This window comes from Pinus tabuliformis, chromosome 1_2 (genome assembly GCF_031772625.1).
Source record: "Pinus tabuliformis cultivar Carrire ecotype Pingquan chromosome 1_2, CPIR1, whole genome shotgun sequence".
NCBI lineage: Eukaryota > Viridiplantae > Streptophyta > Pinopsida > Pinales > Pinaceae > Pinus > Pinus tabuliformis.
The window spans coordinates 1,352,410,899-1,352,431,112 of record NC_142298.1 but is presented as its reverse complement, the minus strand read 5'-3'; the positions used below and the strand labels follow the sequence as shown (position 1 = coordinate 1,352,431,112).

Genomic DNA, 20,214 nt, shown 5'->3' with positions numbered 1-20,214 from the left:
AAATTGGGTCAGGGGGAGCAGGGTTATTGCATATGATTTTGTAGGCCTCAGATGTGGTGAAGGCACCTTTTGGTTGGTACCCCCAGCGAAGAATGTCTCTGCCTTCGTCATGTCTGATGCTTCTTTTGCGTAGCTCCTTTTCTAGCTCCTCAGCGATTCGGTGATTTTCATTAATGATTAACTGGTTACCCTGTTTCCATTTCCTGAATCCATGTTCCGTCTCCTGAGTCCAATATTGTCGAATCTTTTCTTGCTGTTGCTCCTCCCCAGTGAAGTCCGGAGGCGGATGAAGAATGCGGCTGAGCTGTGGCATTTGGTTCCAGGCGTCTGTCCAGAATCGAGCAGTTCTGCCGTTTCTTACTTCCCAAAAACTATGCTGCTGTATTAACTGGAAGTGTTGTTTGGCCGCATTCCAGATTAGCGAGCCTTTGTCATTGGGAGTGAACCTGATGAGCTCCTCCTGAGGTCTGTGATTGGCATATTTGGCCGTCGAAATTTTGGCCCAAGGTTTTTCTGGGTTAGAGAGCCATTGCCACCAGATTTTAGCGCTCATGATGGAGTTGCTGTGCGCAGGGTCTCTCAGCCCAATACCTCCTTTATCTTTGGGCGTGCAAACAGTGGCCCATTTTACAAGGGCCCATTTGCAATTAGTTGCCGTGCTACCCCATAGGAATCCATGCTGAAGATCCCTGATTCTTTTTAAAACCCATTTTGGCGCTGCTAGGATTGAGAATAGATAGAGCGGCATTGCCTGAAGAACTGACTTTATGAGCACTACACGACTGGCCAAATTCAGAGTTCTGTGCGTCCAGAGGTTGAGACGGGATTCGAGCTTCTCAATGAGAGTACGCCAGGAGGAGTGCTTGATGGCTGAAGCAGTAAGGGGGCTCCAAGGTATTTAGAGGGGAGAGTTGCAATGGGGAATCCCAGGATTCGAGCAACAACAATCTTAATGACATGAGGAGTGTGAAAGAAGAAGATCTGCGATTTGGAGCTATTGATGCTGGTTCCAGAGGCTTCAGAGAAGTCATTGAGCAAGGCTTTGAAGCAGGAGGCTTCCTGGACAGAAGGGTAGCCAAAGAGCATGGTGTCATCAACAAACTGCTGATGAGAAGTTGCTGGGGTGTTGTGAACGGAAAGTCCTTTGAGCTGTTGAGAGTGGAGGGCGTGTTTAATGTGACGACCCAGACCTTCAGCCATTAGAACAAAGAGGAAGGGGGAGAGGGGATCACCTTGCCTGATTCCACGGGATGGTTTGAAAGGGCGGGAAGGGATCCCATTCACGAGGATGGAGAAGAGAGAGGATGAAATAAGACTCATGATCCAGCGGATCCACATAGAACAAAATCCAAAGGCAATTAGCATTTGCTGAATGTAGGTCCAACTGAGTTTATCAAAAGCCTTAGAAAGATCCAGCTTAAGAATCATACCTGCCTGCTTGGACTGCTTGAGGGAGTGTATGATCTCATGCGAGAGGAGACTGCCGTCCATGATCTGTCTCCCTTCCACATACCTAGATTGTTCCGGAGAGATGAGCAGTGGCAAGAGGGGCTTTAACCTGTTGGCGATAACTTTGGAGATGACTTTGTATATAACGTTGCAAAGAGCAATCGGCCTATATTTGTCTGGGGTGATTGAATCCTCCTCTTTTGGTATAAGGGCAATGAAAGTTGAATTGAGAGAGGGAAGCAGCCAATGGAGAGCTCTCGATTCCTCTACAATTTTCCAAACCTCCAATTTTATTAGCTCCCAGAAAGTGTGAAAGAAAGTTGTGGTGAAGCCGTCCGAGCCAGGGGCTTTTCCTTCTTTACGCTGGGACATGGCCGTATCCACCTCCTGAGTCAGAATAGGGCGAAGGAGAAGATCATTATGTTCTTCCGTGATTAACTTTGGCACATTATGAGTAATTCTCTCTATCGCAGGTCGCCTGTCTTCATCGGGCTCTTGATGAACATGCTTGAAGTGATTAAGGAACTCCTCCTCAATTTCCTCATGCTTCTCAACTTTTGCCCCTCCTTGTTTTTGAATGAAAGGAATGTTGTTATGCATTCTTCGTTGAACAGTGGTTCGGTGGAAGAATTTGGTGTTTCGTTCACCCTCCTTCAGCCATCTGATTCTGGAATTTTGCTTCCAATATATTTCCTCCTGCTTCCTCCTCTCCTCTAGCTGGTTGTGGATGCGCTGCTCCTACTCCAGAGTTCCCTCAGTGTGACCCTTTGTACTTATTTTTTGCTGGAGTTCCGCCATTTCCTTGTTTAAGTCATGTTGCGCCTTAAAGATGTTTCCAAAGGTCTCACTGTTCCAACGCTTTAGATGATTTTTTAAATATCTGAGTTTCTGTTGGAACTGGTACATCTTGGAGCCTTCTGGCGGAGTGAAGGTTGTCCAAGTTGTTTTGACGAAGTCTTTGAAAGATGGGTGGGAGAGCCAGAACTCTTTGAAGCGGAAGGGTCTTCTGGTGAAGTCGCCTGGTCGTTGCCACTGGAGGGCAATAGGCCAGTGATCCGAACCTGTGTGGGGAAGAATAGCAGCTGAAATGTCTCCTCCTAGGTGAACCACATTGTCTGATATGAGGAAACGATCCAATTTGGAGGCAATTTGATGTTTTCCTGCTCTTTGATTGCTCCAAGTGAAAGTGTCGTTACAAAAAGGCAAGTCTATGAGAGAGGTGTTCTGAATGAAGTCCTTGAAATGGGTGTTCTCCTGTTCCATTCTATTTCTTCCCCCAATCTTTTCCTCCAGCTTGGTGATCATGTTAAAATCCCCTCCAATAATCCAGAGCGGATGCCTCCTGTTGTTATTCAGAGCTTCTATGGTGTTGAGAAGAGCTATTTTGTTTCCTGCATCCTGCGGGAAATATACATTTGAGAGGATTCCATGAATATTGGTGCCTAGAATGTGGAAGGCAGCCTGGATGAGGTGATGAGAAGCGTGGAAATCAGAGAGAGTTAGCGCTTGTGTGTTCCATGCAATGGAAAGCCCCCCTGAAGTGCCAGATGCATCCACCGCCACCGATTGACAACCTGGCCATGCTTTAGAGAGGATGCTGCCTAGTGTAGAGCTGTTACACTTGGTTTCCTGGAGAAAGCATAGTTGCGGATTTTCCATTTTAATCATGTTTTTTAACATTCTGAGTTTTCCTGGGCTGTTGAGCCCCCTTAGGTTCCATGATATAAGCTTCATGAATCAACTATTAATAGAGGGTTTATAGTACTTCGTCAATTTAGCATACCTGCCTGAGTCCACCAGGATTTTCCCGATCTCGATTGTTCGCTGGAGATCCGTTCTTCTTCCTCTCTTTTTGGTGTCTTTTGGGGGAAGGTTTCCATCCCAATGGCTTCCTGGCTGGATACCTAGCTGTTGCTGTTGATAGGCCCTTGAGATGACCACTTCCAGTTTGTTGAGCTGAAGCTCTGGGATACTGTCGTAAACCTTCTTTTTGCATGCTAATTCTAGTTCCAAAATGTCTAGACCATTCAGATCTATGCTTTCTGGTTCTTCATCCATCTGTTGCACCTGGCTGCTTCCTTCAGTGTAAATCTCTAAGCTCTGGAGGGGATCTAGATTTCCATCAACGTCCATGTCAATGTCTTTTCCTGCAGGATCTTTTCGACCTTCCTTGAAGTTCGCTAGAATGACATTGGGGATTTGAAGTTTAGAGGGGGAGGCTGTAGGAGGGGGTTGGGAGGAGGAGGAAGGGGGAGTGGAGCTGGGCTTGGAGATCGGGGCTTGCTCTTCCGAGGTCTGAGCAAGAATTTCAAAGCTATTCTTTGAAGCAGGGCCATGGGCATTGTCTTGCAGGGGCTTATTCCCGTTTGAAGGTTTTTTGTGCGCTCGCTTTCGGCTAAGAGATTTGGTGAAGCCATCATGGGTCAGGGAATCTGAGGGATCAGGAGCATTGGCTTTGGCATTCAGGGGAGAGTCCCTGAATAGATGCCCGAGAGCGTGGCATTTTCGGTAACGAAAAGGGACGTGTTCATAATCCAGAGGTTGAATCCATTCATTGTCACGGTGAGAGAGACTTACCGATTCTGGCAAAGCTTTGTCCAGGCGCATGAAGACGCAGATGCGAGCATAGGAAGTGTATCTACGCATTTTTGTTTCTTTTGCCGCTTTTATGTATTCCCCCAATCCATTTCCTATGTCTTTGAGAATATCTTCGTCCCAGTACTCATCTGGAAGTGAATACATTCTGATCCAGACTGACGCCCAGGTGAGGTCTTCCTTGTCCGGGTTAAATCTTGGTATCCACTCCCTCAAATACAGACCAGCTGAGTTAAAAAAGAAAGGCCCTGCACCCAGAATTCTGTATTTGTCTTCAAGGCAAAAGAAAATCGCAGTAAAGAAACCTTTCGGCCCTAGCTGCAGAGTCACATCCCCTTTGGGTTTCCATTTCGCTGCAATCCAACCATATAAGGCTTTTTCTGTCGGCCAGAACCCTATAAATTTCCCGATGAGGGCATGATCCCTCATGTATTCGATTCGTTCGTCAATCTTATGTCCCGGCAACTCTATTCTGGGCCGTTCGGTAGCTATTGGTTTGCAAGTAGTCGAAGAGGCCTTCGAAACTTCTTCTGGTTTGTCCTTTCTGCCGTGTGTGACGCCGGTCTTGTCCTCCTGACCGCCTGTCTCCTTGTGCCCGTATTGTTGCAGGTTCTCCTTGTTTATCACTTCCTCATCAACAGACCCAAATACAATTGTCCGTTCAGGTCCTTGCTGCGAGGTGTTTGCTTTGGGGGAGGGCGTTGACGCCCCCCCCTGGGGAGATTCCATTGTTCTGCGCTAGAACCCTGAAATGCTAAGTCGAAACAGGGTTTGGGGTCAGGCCCGTGAAGGAATCCTGAACTGTGCAGACTGCGCCGTCGGTATTGTGGTCAGAACCCTAGCAGTCGAGTCCTTCTGCGCTCCCAGGTCTTCACCTCTGTGTGTTTCATAATCAATTTAAACTTAGCCAAAACCACAAAAATATTAATGATAACTACATAGATAAATTATTAATAAAATATTGTGAATTTCAATTTCAATTCCAAATTTAATAAAATAAAATAATCACCCGCATGATTCGGATATTTTCTGGACAAACGAGGTGTCTTGGACAGCGCATGTACTTCATCTACAATTGAAAATTCCAATTTGGAAGAAATGAGGTTACGCTTTCTCTTTATATCTTCTTTAATATTAATCAACTGCGTTTTGTTTCCATGTGTTTTGCAGAATCTGCAATCAAAACAATGAAATATTATTAAAAGAAAATCAATATGGTTTCGTGAGATTATAAAAAAATAAAATCAATATAGTTTAGTGAGAGTAATGAGAGTTATGAGTAATAGGATAGATACATATTTCTTAGTTTACTGAGATGTCAAGTATATACATTTATTGGATATAAAATTAAATGCTACTTGTAACAAATATCCACTCTACTCAAATGCAGTATATATATTCTGTATACTTATACATAAGAAGACCTCTAAGAAACAAAAAAAAACAACAACCACCTCACAATTTCCCAAATCCAACTCAACCTTTAAATAAAACTAGCTAGACTTACTTGGAAATTGGAGAGAGACTTACTTGGAAAAATGAGAGGACTTCAACTGAGTGAGACACTTCAATGTGCCCTCCATTACTAATATTGTTGCAACCCTGATCTCAAGCTCCATTCCTTCTTTCAATTTTTCCCTTTCTGTACACTGCTTAACAATTTGAGCTAAAAAAATAATTTCCTCGATAACACTAAGACACTCCTTTTGGTTGTCACAAACATCTTTGACTCTCTTCAAAGCATATGAAATTACAAGGAATCCTGAAACAATAAAGTTTGAGCTCCCTATTTTGTCCACGAGTTCTTCAACGATGTTCAAAGCATCTCTAAAATTGTTCTGCACACAAAGGGAAATAAATTAGATTTAGTATAAATTAAACCGTGCCTATAGTATTGCAGAAATGAAATTTCACAATGAAGGTTAACGGTTCACAATGAAGGTTAACGGTCACACGTACGAAACCAGAACCATTGTTTTTTTTTTGTTTTTTTGTTTTTTTTTCTTCGGTTGACAGGAATACGAAGAGCTCTGATAAATGATCAGGCCATTGCTGATCCTTAATTGTTGAAATGTAATTTCAAACTGTCGCGTTATCATTTCAGAAAAATGGCCTGTTTTTTCCTTGCGATGCGATCTAATCGCGGATCGCAAATCGCATCCATGCCCACTGCCTCCGTTTGTTCTCTTGAATTCTCCCGATGCGATGTTGCGATGTGATTCGATCGCCATATCACATATTGCACCCAAATGTTAATGCTCCACTTTTCTCTTCTGCTGACGCGATGCGATCCAAATCGCAAATTGCATAATTAAATGGTTGAAGTGCAGGCCTGCAACATGAAATTGACGTGGAGTAAAAGTTTCATTTTGACCGCCAGTAAAACATTTAATGAGATTTACTATGGGTTGGTAAATGTAGGTAAGTTTTTAATTTTATTAGTTTTTTTATCCACGGGAGTAGTTTTTGGTTTTATGACACAAGTAAAACATATGTATTTTTTTTTGTTGTTCATTCTGATATATGTAATGAAATGCAAGGGAAGCATATATAGCACTGCGCAAGTGAAACACACACAACAGTGTAAATGTATTTTTTTTTATGGTAATGTACAACAGTGCAGAGAAGGTTTTGTTGGTTAAATGTAATTTTTTTTATGGTAATGTACAGCAGTGCAGAGAAGGTTTTGTTGGTTAATATGAAATGTAATGCGCACCACCAGATGTAAAATAAATTTTTTCTTACACAGCAGTGTGAAGATTTGCAAGGTGAAACAGAGTAATTTTCCTTTTAACTGCATCTGAAGAAGTCTTGGAGAATCCCTATGTTGGAGGAAGAATGGTTTTTGTAACAGCTGTTGTTTTATTAATGAATACAAGTTTTATTGGGCATGTGTGAAACTCTGTTCTGCCCAAAAACAATATTTGCTTCCCTGTGTTAAGATCCTCTGTAAAACAGAGGTTTGGAATCACTAGAAATTCCCAACATGGTATCAGAGCTTGTCCAGGCTCTTTGAAGGTGTCAAAGAAGCTGAAGAAATCTTTTTTTTGTTGCAACAGCTTCTCCAATAGAGTGAAGACTCAGTCAAGAAAGACTCAAAGGTATTTCTTAAGTTTTTTTTTTTTTGTGTCGCTGCTGAAGAAACAGTCAGTTACTTTAAGATACACAGTTAGGTATTTGAAGCATAGTTAAGAGTGCAAGAATGGCTAGCTCCAACACCAGCACTAGCATGGGTATCTTTAATACTCAGCTCCCACAATGTAATGGGAAAAACTATGACTATTGGGAAATAACCATGAAAGTTTTGCTTGCTTCCCAAGACTTATGAGAATTTGTTGAAGATCATTTTGAAGAACCAGTAGATGAAAATGAGTTTAATAGGTTAACTCAGGCAGAGAAATATCTATTGAAGAGCTATAAGAAGAAGGACTCAAAAGCCCTCTATTTTTTGTATCAAGCAGTGCATGAGAGTGTGTTTCCTAGGATAGCAGTAGCAAAGACATCCAAAGAAGCATGGAAAACTCTTAAAGCAGCTTATCAAGGCATGAAGAAAGTGAAGGCAAAAAAACTACAGTTGCTGAGGAGAGATTTTGAGAATCTATGCATGAAGGAGTCAGATAATATTGACTCATTCTTCACACATGTGATTGGTCTAGTCACACAGATAAGGTCTCATGGAGAGATTCTGGAAGAAAGGAGGATTGTGGAGAAACTGTTGAGGGTCCTACCCTAAAAGTTCGATGTGATTGTCACCACCATAGAAGAGACGAAGGATCTCACAAACTTCACAGTTGATGAACTAAATGCATCACTGATAACACATGAAAAAAGATTGAGTAGGAATGAAAACACATCTCTAGAACATGCCTTCAAGACCCAGATGTTCTTTGGAAGAGGAAGAGGTCAAGGCAGAGGAAACAAGAGAGGAAGAGGCAAAAACCAAAACAGAGGCAAAAGAAACAGTCCAGCAAATACTCAAGGAAGAGGCAGCAATCCAAGTCAGAACCAAGGTCAAGGCAGCAGCCAACAAAGTGGACAACATCATGCTCAAGGACAAAGGTATGATAAATCCAATGTCCAATGTCATTATTGTAAAAAATATGGTCATTATGCAAATGAATGTAGGAAGAAGCAACATGATATGAACAATAGAACTAGTGCAAATCTCACTAGAGAAAATATCAACCAAAATAATTTGTTTATAGCTTGTAATATTGTTGAAGAAAAGAGTGAAGATGTATGGTTTCTAGACTCCAGTTGCAGTAACCATATGACAGGAAACATAGCCTTGTTTTCTATGTTAGATCAAAATGTGAAGTCACAAGTCACACTAGGGACTGATAATAAAGTTTCTATTATGGGAAAAGGAGAAGTAAATGTTTTAACAAAGAAAGGTGAAAAGAAAACCATAACAGATGTTTGTTATGTTCCTGGAATGAAATGTAACCTCTTAAGTATTGGACAGCTTGTTCAAAAGGGGTGCAATGTTTTCTTTGTGAATGATGTATGCACCATCATGGATAGAAGCAAGAAATAGTGTATTGCTGAAGTGAAGATGACAAGGAACATGATGTTCCCTCTCAGGATGAAAGCAAATTTAAAAAATAAAGAAGAAATGGCAGCAGTAACTCAAGAGGCTTTCCAAAGAGAACCAAAGGATGAAAATTGGTTGTGGCACTTGAGATTTGGACATCTCAACTTTGGAGGTCTTAATTTGTTGAGTAGAAAAGGAATGGTAAGAGGATTACCATTGATAGAGAAATCAGACAGCCTTTGTGAAGGTTGTATCTTGGGGAAACAACATAGAGAAAGTTTTCCATCTGGGAAAAGCATAAGGGCAAAAGCACCCTTAGAGATTGTCCACTCAGATTTATGTGGACCGATGCAAAATCCATCACTTGCAGGCAACCACTATATTCTAACATTCATTGATGATTTCACAAGAAAAACTTGGGTTTATTTCCTGAAGAACAAAAGTGAATTGTTTGAAAGACTTTGCAATTTCAAAGCACTTGTAGAAAACCAAAGCGGGCTGCATATCAAAGTTCTAAGAACTGATAGAGGAGGTGAGTATATCTCCAAGGAATTTCTACGTTTTTGTAGAGAAAATGGAATTCACAAGCAGTTTACCACCAGGTACACCCCACAACAAAATGGTGTTGCCGAAAGGAAGAATAGGACAATCATGAACATGGCGAGGAGTATGTTAAAGGCAAAGCATTTGCCAAATGATTATTGGGCTGAAGCTGTACATTGTGCAGCGTACATTTTGAATAGATGCCCTACAAAAGCAGTCATGAACAAAGTGGCGGAATAAGCATGGAGTGGTAGAAAGCAAGGAGTCACCCACATGAAAGTTTTTGGATGTGTAGCTTATGCACACATTCTAGATCAGCTAAGGAAGAAGTTGGATAGCAAAGGGGAGAAATGTATCTTCATTGGATACGGTGAGGAATCCAAAGCTTACAGGTTGTATAACCCATCCACCAAGAAGCTAATTGTGAGTAGAGATGTTCAGTTCATTGAGGAGGAAGCTTGGGATGGAAGCATAGAGAAAACAGTAAATGTTAAAACCTCTCTGTCACATGATGAACATGATGAGGAGATGGCTGAAATACATCCCCAAATAGCAGCACCAACACAAGGACAACAAGGGACACCCTTGAGGAGAAATGAAAGTGCTTCTCCAAGCACACCACAAGGAGGAAATTCAAGTGCTTCTTCAAGAACTTGCACACCAAATGAAAGAGGTAAGAAGTTCAGAAATTTAAATGACATTTATGAACAAGAGGCAGCAAATGAAGGTATGAACTCTTTGTTTGCTTTATATTGTCATGTTGATGACCCTGTTCATTTCGAAGATGCAATTAAGGATAGGAAATGGATAGAAGCTATGGATGAGGAGATCAATGCCATAGAAAGAAATAAGACATGGGATCTAGTTGAACTACCAAAAGGAAAAGAAGTCATTGGAGTTAAATGGGTTTACAAGACCAAGAGTAATGCTGAAAGAAAAATAAAAAGACACAAGACAAGACTTGTTGTCAAGGGATATAAGCAGCAGTATGGAAGAGACTATGAGGAAACCTTTGCACCGGTTGCAAGAATGGAAACAGTGAGAGCAATGCTATCCATAGCAGCACAAAACAAGTGGAAAGTTTACCAAATGGACGTGAAGTCAACATTCCTAAATGGAGTGTTAATGGAATAGGTTTACATTGAACAACCTCTAGGCTATGAAAAGAAAGGCCAAGAGCACAAAGTGTGCAGATTGAAGAAAGCTCTTTATGGGCTGAAGCAAGCACCAAGAGCATGGTACAATAGGATAGATTCCTATCTACTGGAAAATGGATTTGAAAAATGTGAGGGAGAACCCACCCTCTACATCAAAGAAAATGATGGTAAAATTCTAATTGTTATGTTATATGTTGATGATGTTATTTTCACAGGTAATGATGATTTCCTTATTGGAAATTTCAAAACGGTCATGAAAGAAGAATTTGAAATGACTGACATTGGTTTGCTGAGATACTTCTTAGGAATAGAAGTAGAATAAAATGGAAATGGGATTTTTATCTCACAAGCAAAATATGTTAATGAAGTGTTGGAAAGGTTTAATATGTAGGAGAGCAAGGCAGCAATCACTCCCACATTGATAGGATTAAAACTCAGCAAAGAGGACAGCAGCAAGGATTTTGATCCTAGTTTGTACAAGAGCATAGTTGGCAGCCTCATGTATTTGACTGCAACTAGGCCGGATATAATGTATGCTGTTAGTTTAATTTCCAGATTCATGGAGAGGCCAAAAGAAGCACATTGGCAGGCAACAAAAAGGATTCTGAGGTATGTTAAAGGTACTAAAAGGTTTGGCATTTTATATACTGTCTCAGAATGTTCAGATTTAATTGGATACACTGATAGTGATTGGGCTGGAAGTGTAGATGATCAGAAAATCACATTCGGTTATGTTTTTCACATGGGTTCAGGAGCCATTTCATGGGCATCTAAAAAATAGCCTATTGTAGCATTGTCTACAGCAGAAGCAGAATATGTGGTAGCTATAGCGGCAGCATATCAAGCAGATTGGATGAGAAGAATGTTAAGGAGTTTATGCCAAGAGCAAACAAAAAGAACTGTGATTTTTTGTGACAATAGCTCAGCTATTGCATTATCCAAGAATGTTGTGTTTCATAAGAGAACGAAACACATTGAAACAAAGTTTCACTACATCTGGGAATTGGTGAACAATGGAGAAATCGTTTTAAAACACTGCAGAACTTAGGAGCTAGTTGCAGACATTCTGACCAAACCATTGGGGCAGAAAAGTTTTGAATTTTTGAGGAAATGTCTGGGTATGATTGATAACCCAACAGTTGAAATTAAAGGGGAGTGTTGAAATGTAATTTCAAACTGCCGCGTTATCATTTCAGAAAAACCACCTGTTTTTTCCTTGCGATGCGATCTATTCACAGATCGCAAATCGCATCCATGCCCACTGCCTCCATTTGTTCTCTTGAATTCTCCCGATGCGATGTTGCAATGCGATTCGATCGCCATATCGTAGATCGCACCCAAATGTTAATGCTCCACTTTTTTCTTCCGCCGACGCGACGTTGCGATGCGATCCAAATCACAAATTGCATAATTAAATGGTTGAAGTACAGGCCTGCAACATGAAATTGACGTGGAGTAAAAGTTTCATTTTGACCGCTAGTAAAACATTTAATGAGATTTACTATGGGTTGGTAAATGTAGGTAAGTTTTTAATTTTATTAGTTTCTTATCCATGGGAGTAGTTTTTGGTTTTATGACACAAGTAAAACATATGTATTTTTTTTGTTGTTCATTATGATATATGTAATGAAATGCAAGGGAAGAATATATAGCAGTGCGCAAGTGAAACACACACAGCAGTGTAAATGTAATTTTTTTTATGGTAATGTACAACAGTGCAGAGAAGGTTTTGTTGGTTAATATGAAATGTAATGCGCAACACCAGATGTAAAAGAAATTTTTTCTTACACAGCAGTGTGAAGATTTGCAAGGTGAAACAGAGTAATTTTCCTTTTAACTGCATCTGAAGAAGTCTTGGAGAATCCCTCTGTTGGAGGAAGAATGGTTTTTGTAACAACTGTTGTTTTATTAATGAATACAAGTTTTATTGGGCATGTGTGAAACTCTGTTCTGCCCAAAAATAATATTTGCTTCCCTGTATTAAGATCCTCTGTAAAACAGAGCATCATTCTCTGTTTAATTTTTTGTTTGGAATCACTAGAAATTCCCAACATTAACAGTCATGGGTTCTCCCTATGACAAACTATATATACATATATTCAAATTGGTTCGGCGTATTAAAAACATTAATATTAATTTAATAATGTAATTCACAGTTATAACTGGAAAGAGCTAACCAGCGATATATTGGGTATTTAATGTTCTCAGAGCAGCACACGACTTAACGCGATAACACGGGAGCGGGAAAATTCGACATTAAATAATATTTGCCCGCTCCCGTGTTATCGGGCTAAGTTGCGTGCTGCTCTGAGCGCATTAAATACCCAATATATGGCTGGTTAACTCCAGCCGTTATAACTTATATTCTGGTGGCCAATTCGCGGCTATATTCACCTGGAGTATTTGATTCAAATGTTGAGATATCTCATTCTTCATACTCTCGATATCGATTCCGCCCTCATCTGTGAATTTGTTTTCTTCTGCACCAATCACAACTATCATCATGATTATTACTTGCAGAACTGCATCATGAAAATTAATGTTCTACTAATTATATAATATGGACATAAATAAAATTATTCGATTTATGTGCATATAAAAGACTAATCCCCACCTTCCTCTGGAGGAAGCAGACAGAGGAAACACCATGATTTATTTCCCATCGTTCTTATCGATTGCTTCCAAAAATGCAGAATTATGGTTTAGTGCACTACCTCTACTCAACTTAATTTCAAAGTTCTACCCTGCATTGCTGAGATGCAACAACAGATGTTGTTTGAGCACTGTTTATCCAACGCTTTTCTACGCTGTGGCAAATGATGGGAGGATGTCTGAAAAAGAAATGAAATGGTGGTAAAATCTCTTTGCCTATGATATATTTAATATTTATAGATGCTGCCAAGAATCGATTAATGTTTCTATAGGGCTGTAAACGAAAATATACATTAGTTGTCACGAACAAATAATAAATGTATCATCTAAAAAGTCAAAGGACAGTCGGGCCTATTAAGCGTAGATATGAGTCGTCACGATTGTAATAATAAATGTATCAACTAAAACGTCAAAGGACAGTCGGCCATAAACCTAAACCTAATATTAAGGGTAGATATGAGCTTTCACGATCTTAATAATAAATGTATCAACTAAAATGTCAAAGCACTGTCCACCATAAACCTAAACTAGTAGTCGGCCATAAACCAAAACCATTAGGTAGGTAGATATGAGTTTTCATGGTGTGGTATAAACCATTAGGATGAGGTAGGTAGATATGAGTTTTCATGATGTGACATGATGTGGTATAATGGTTAAGTGGGGAGGTTTTATTTTTAGATGCTTTATGATTTAATCTCAGTAGAAATAAAATTATGTATGTTTAAAAATTATTTTAAATCAAGTAAAAATAAAATTATGTATGTTTAAAATCTATTTTAAATCTAATTTATTGATGGAAAAATTTGATTTCCACATGTTTTAGGGTCGAATCTCAAATAAAATTATATATGTTTAAAAACTGAAAATTATGTATATTTAAAAACTGTTTTAAATATAATTGGTTATGAGTTGAAAAGAAAATGATATATACTTAAAAACTGTTTTAAATATAATTGGTTGTTAGTTAAAAAGAAAATGATACTGTCTGAAAAGAAAATGATGGGCACAAATGATAGATATGTCATCTTCAAAATTAAATTACAATCGGAATCTAGAAAATTCAACCAAATTTAATTTAATTTAATTTACTTAGCTACAGAATGCAATGCAATCAGCGTGCTTCTGACTTCGATGACGTTTTAGATGATATGCTGCACTACCAGAGAAAGGAGGCGTCTGCTAGGCTATTCAGTGTTTATATTGTTTTATTTTTATAACATTATTATTATTATTATTTTTTATGATATGAACTTTGATTTTGTCTCAGTTTAATTAATAGTCTCAGCAAGTTAAAGTTTTATTGGTAAGAAATTAGGATTATTTTAAAATTAATTAAAATTTATAATAAAATTTAATAGATAAACTTGTTTTCATATAAATAAAAGTTTAGTGATGATAATGATGGTTAACGTCTATTGAGACCAAACTTTGGTCTATCCAACCTAAAGAAACTAATTGTTTAGTTTGATTTAAGATTTTATTCCTATGCTCAAAAATCTTGGAGAGAAGCCTCCCGAGCTCACTGTAATTTTGACTACATAAAAGGCTAGGAAGGTCAGTATTGCAACAAAGATTTTGAAACTGAGATCTAATGTGGTTGTACGCGAGGCATTCTAAGAGGAAGTGATTTTCATCCTCGACGTTCGTATTCTCACAGAGATGGCAGAACCTTTCCATCCATGGTGTTTTAGGAACTGCCCAACGACCTGTTTCGCTATGGAGGTCATGAGAGTTCGTTCTAATCTTGGCTATATTAATTTTCTTCTTTGAGCTAGTTAAAACAGAGAGATACTTTTGATCTTCTAGGGTGGGGTTGATGACCTCTTTATAATATCTTAATTTTCTGTTAGCTGCTAAATCTTTCTCACACCACATTTTTTCTTTGAACTTAGTAGTAACAATATTTTTAATGTTTTGCAGTGCAACATCGTCGTCTATCTCCCAATGGTTTAACCAGGCCCTGGTGTCTTTATACCAACCTTGTTTGAGCCTTAGGTGGTTTTGGCTGGAATTTAAAGCTAGCTTAGGAAGTCTATGGTCTCTTATGTTATTGAGTTTGTGCTTGTACAACAGAAGCCTAGTCATAGCAAGGCTCTCGATAGGGGAAAGACCCACTTCTATAAGGAGAATAGGACAGGGTGTGTTGCTTTTAATTTTGACATTATACGTTATAAAACGCTTCTGGATTTGCTCAATCTTTCTCCAGGATTCTCTAGAGATGCTGCAACCCCAAACCTCACATCCATATAAGATAACCAGAGTGACTAAAGTTTCAAAGAGGAACTTCTTTCTATCCCACATTACAAGGTTTGCTGTTTTACAATTATTTTCAAGACCAAAATAAGCTTTCCATCCCCCATTAATCCTTTTATCAATGCTATAGTTCTAGTTGAGCTTGTGATGAATATCAATTCCTAGGTACTTGTAGGAAGACACTTCCTCCAAGTTACTGTTGTCATACATAAAATTAGCATAAGTGTCCTTCTTGGATTTGATAATCATAAATTTTGTTTTGTCAGTGTTAACAATCATACCCATGGTAGAGCAGAAATCCTTAAGAAGTATAAGTTTCTTATCAAGATCAGATGGGCACCTTGCGAGAAGAACAATATTGTCAGCATAGAGAAGAAGGATGATGACTATCCTAGCTAAGATCGTGCCAACACATCCTACTTCCTCTAAACAACCTTCTAGCTTGTCGATGTAAATGCCAAATAGGGTAGGGGAGAGGGGGCAACCTTGTTTAACTCCAATATTACACTTAATATCTTTCGACCACCCCTCATTGCTCTTTAACTTGGCAATTACATTCTCGTATAACCTTATAGCGGCAACTCTCAACTCAAAAGGAACCTTTAGCTCTTCTAATCTGTTCCAAAGGTTGTTTCTAGGAACCGTATCGAAAGCCTTTCTAAAGTCCACAAAGCAACAAAAGAGATTGGATTTATCATTGTGACATTCCTCCACAATGATCCTAAGCGTAACGAGGTGGTCTGTTGTTAAGTGCTGCTTTCTAAAACCCACTTGGCCTTTAGCCCGCTTACCTTCACTTTCAAGCCATATGCTCAACTTATTTTCCAAAATAATACCATATAACTTGGCTAGGAGAGGGCTCATCATAATTTTCCGATAATTAGAGGGGTTATTTGTATCCCTACTTTTAAAAAGAGGGATAATGAGGCTTTTGAGTCCATGGTTTAGGGAACCCTTGCTTGACCGCTTGATTGAAAAGCTTGTGAATGTGGAGGATGAGGACAGGACCTCCAATTTTTAAGACTTCCGCTTGGTAACCTTTAATGTCCTTACCTTTCCCATTAGCCAAGCAATTAACCCCAAAATCAATGTCTTCTAATGAGAAAAATTCTTTCGTTGTGATCACGGTTTCAAAGTTATCCATGACATTTGGAAATTCATAAAGCTTTTTAAGATATGAATACCAGTCATGTAAAGTAATTTTATTATTATCTTTAGTTTTCCTAATTAGAATCTGCCTCTAGAATTTCTTAGGAGCTACCTTAGAGAGGTGTAAGAGATTCTCTTGTCTTTTAAGAATACACTGCTTCTTTTCCCTTTTAGTTAGGGCTTTGATCTGATAATCACCCTATGAGTGACCTCAGTGAAGATTTATTAAACAAAAGGTATTACAGACCCATGTGCTGGTGTGTGTTCTGTGTTATCGAAACAACAGATCGATCAGATTGCCAATACACAGAAAATAAATGGAAAGACAACAGAGAAATACAATAAGCAACACAAAGACAAAAACTATTTTTAATAAGGAGTTCACCCTATTCTCCAGGGCTACGTCTTTGGTCCAGTTTCAGTGGTGGCCTTGTTTTATTATGTCTTTGAGCAGAGAAATTACAATACTGGGACTCAATATGAGTTCTCCTGAAGCAGATTTTGCTTGGCAGGATGGTTCTTGGATTCCCCAAGCCACTTGGAGTACATAGACTCTTCTTCTTCCTACCAGATCTGTGACCCTCGGTCTACAGTGGAAAGAGCCAATTGTGATGCTCAATCTAGATAGATTCCTCTATGGGAAGGCTTGATTCTTCAAGCTCTTTGGTGCTTGATGCTGCCTATGGTCAGCTCGGCCCTCTGTCCCCTCTGCTTGGCTTTATTGCTCTCTGTGCTCAGTCCTCCTCTCAGGGTTCATTGTTCACTGTCTCTCTTGGTCGCTTGGACTCTTCGATCTGGATCTCTCTTCTGATATCCCGTTCACTGTCTTTGTTCATGGCTTTAGCCATTCGACCTCCATGCCTGTTCGTTTCCTCTCCCGCCTGCGTCGATTCTCCTGTTGCCTGTGTGCTTGGAATTCCCTATTCGGCGTCGGCATGAATGCTCAAGAAGTAGCCATGCGTCCCCATCGGAACTGTGCCAACCCGCTCATCGATTCGTTGCTTTCTCCACCGTGTCAGTCAACAGATCTCAAATCCCCTAAATTGCGGCTTAATTCCCTGTCAATTCCGCTCTGTCTATCGGATGCAATCTCAACCGTTCGATCTAGGCTCCTCCAGATCCAACATCATTCGCACGTCGAGCGTGGTTGACTTGCTCGACCGATATCGCGCGATCGTGGCGGTTTTTCTCTCTCCTCCGCTGCCACGCGTCGATCGCTGAGGGTGCTCGCTCCGTTTTCTCCAAAATCGCTTACTGTTCAAGGGCGCCCCAATCAAACTGCCGGTTTCCAGGGTGTGGGTCCCACCTTTGTACGATGGCGCTTTACCTTTTTCTGTCCACGGTCCTCTGGCTCCCAACGTGACCGAGTGCTTAAGCCCTACCATTTCAGCCCTGTTTGCCCAGTGATGCATCGAAAATCAACTCCTTTTCCTGATCCGGGGCTCCCAGGGGCTATTTTGACCTCCTGCGCAGTCTCCATGGGCCTCGGTCAATGCGCTTTGACCGAGGTCCTCGTCGTTCCACGCCGGCTGCCATGGCCACTGGTTCAGGGTGTTTTCGATTGCTGTTTTGGATTCTTCAAGGATTTGTTCGACTTGATTTAGTCACGGTTCTATGACAGTCGTTTATGGATCCGATTCGGATCACGGCCTCCCAACTGAAAAGCTTTTGGACCACCAAAAGTTGGTTTTTTCTTCAAACGTCAACTAAGTGAGGAAACTGCTGTCTCACTTGTCCAATCTCAATCCACTTCACACTGCTCGGCTTCGAACCTTTAAGCCCAATTCTGAGGTATTCCACCTGTCCACTGCGCGTCGTCCTTACCTTCTTGTCCAGCACTATATCTTCCTGCAACTCATTAAGATATTCAAGTAATAGGTCATCAATAGAAGGCAATTGACTCTGCTCTTCAGGGTCCTCAATCATTGAAGACTTAAATAACCTCAAGCAATCTGCGTTCATGACTGAGTAGATGTGCATGTAAGCTGGCAAATAAAGGCGAAAAGCATTTTCACCAATCTTCTCAAGTATCCTAAAGGGTCCATACCTGATAGGTTTTAGCTTCTTACCTTCACCTTGCATCCTGTCCTTGCTGATATACAACCAGACTTGGTCTCCAACTTGAAAACTATGCTCCATCCGATGCTTATCATGCCTAGCCTTGTACTTGGCCTGGCTCTTTTACAGCTGTTCCTGTACTACCTGGTGGATCTGTTCAATGAACCTAGTTGCTTTGTCCACATCATTGTGTCCATCAACCATGGTGTCTTTACCAAAGACAAAATCCAAGGGAGACCTTGGTATGAAAGCAAAGTAGGTCTCAAAAGGAGATCTCTGGGTAGAAGAGTGTTTGGCTCTATTGTAAGCATGCTGTGCATAACACAAGTGTTCATCCCAAAGCTTAGGGTGTTTGCTGCAATATCCTCTCAGTAACTGGATCACTGTCCTGTTAACTACTTCTGTCTGGCCATCTGTTTGTGGATGAAAAGCTGTGCTTTTCTTTAATTTGGTGTCCATTAGTTCCCACAGACTGGACCAAAACTTCCCCACAAATCGGGTGTCTCGATCAGATATAATAGAAGTGGGTAATCCAAAATGAACCCATACATGTTCAAAGAGTAATTTTGCAGTTTGTTCCGATGTAATCTGTTTACTACAGGGTATCAAAATACACATTTTGCTGAACCTATCCACAACAACATATAGATAATCATGACCTTTCCTAGATTTAGGCAGCCCTCCAACAAAATCCATGGAAATGCTTTCCCAAGGGTGAGAAGGAACTGGTAATGGAGTGTATAAGCCTAGTTTTCTATTACTGGGCTTGCTTTTAGCACACATAGCACACCCCTTTACATATCTAGAAACTGTCTCACTCATTCTTGGCCAATAACAGAACCTTTGCAGTTGTGCAACTGTTTTACTTACCCCAAAGTGACCTGATATCAGAGAAGTGTGTGCTTCCCTAATTATCTTTGCTCTCTCAGTTTGTGGAATGCAGAGTTTCCCACAATGGTATAAGAGTCGGTCCTTCACATGATAGTCCAATTCTTCTACTCTTTTGCCTTGACTCAAAGTTGCATATACATCTTTAAAGTCCATATCCTGAGCATACTGTTCTATGTAGCTTTCATGTAACACAGAACTATGCTTAAGTATGGTAGATGCATATATAATGGGTCTAGATAACATGTCTGCAACCTTGTTATGTATGCCCTTTTTATATATGATGACTAAATGAAATTGTTCTAGAAAACCCATCCATCTGTAATGTCTTGATTGTTGCAACTTAGTTTGGGAGTGTAGATATTGAAGTGGCTGATGATTAGTATGTATTACTGTTTCTTTGCCCATTAAGTAATGTTTCCACTTTTTCACACTCTGAACTAATGCATACAATTCCTTATCATAGGTAGGATAGTTAACTACTACAGGATTAAAAGCCTCAGAATGATAACATATGGGTTTACCGTGCTGTGTCAACACTGCTCCCATGGCATAGTCACTGGCATCAGTTTGGATCTCAAAGGGTCTTTGTAGATTTGGCAATGCTAGTACGGGTGTTGTACTAATTTTGTTCTTTCAAGGTGTCGAAGGCTTTCTGCTGTTTTCCTCCCCACTGAAACACCTTGTTCAATCCTTTCAAAGCATGTAAGGGAGCTACAATTGAGGAGAAATTTGAAATGAACTTCCTCCAATACTGTGCTGCTCCTAAGAAGCTTCTCACTTCTGTAGCAGACTTGGGTTTAGGCTAGTGTACAATGACTGCCACTTTAGAGGGATCTATTTTCAATTCACCTCCCCCTACTATATGACCCAAATAATTTAGAGAGGTTTACCAAATTCACATTTGGAGAGTTTAACATAAATTTTTTCTCTTTT

The 20,214-nt window shown here is 40.0% G+C and overlaps 1 protein-coding gene across 1 annotated transcript; it reads right to left on the bottom strand.

Moving 5' to 3' along the window:
- Positions 1-2,187: 2,187 nt before the first annotated feature.
- On the bottom strand, positions 2,188-3,108 carry LOC149211248 (uncharacterized). The gene has a single exon (XM_089399228.1). It carries the CDS (start codon positions 3,106-3,108, stop codon positions 2,188-2,190), a length of 921 nt encoding a protein of 306 aa, XP_089255354.1.
- Positions 3,109-20,214: the final 17,106 nt, after the last annotated feature.

Bases quoted from the DNA above. Each gene is read 5' to 3' on its own strand.
- LOC149211248 (XM_089399228.1), bottom strand. From the start codon at position 3,108: ATGGAAAATCCGCAACTATGCTTTCTCCAGGAAACCAAGTGTAACAGC.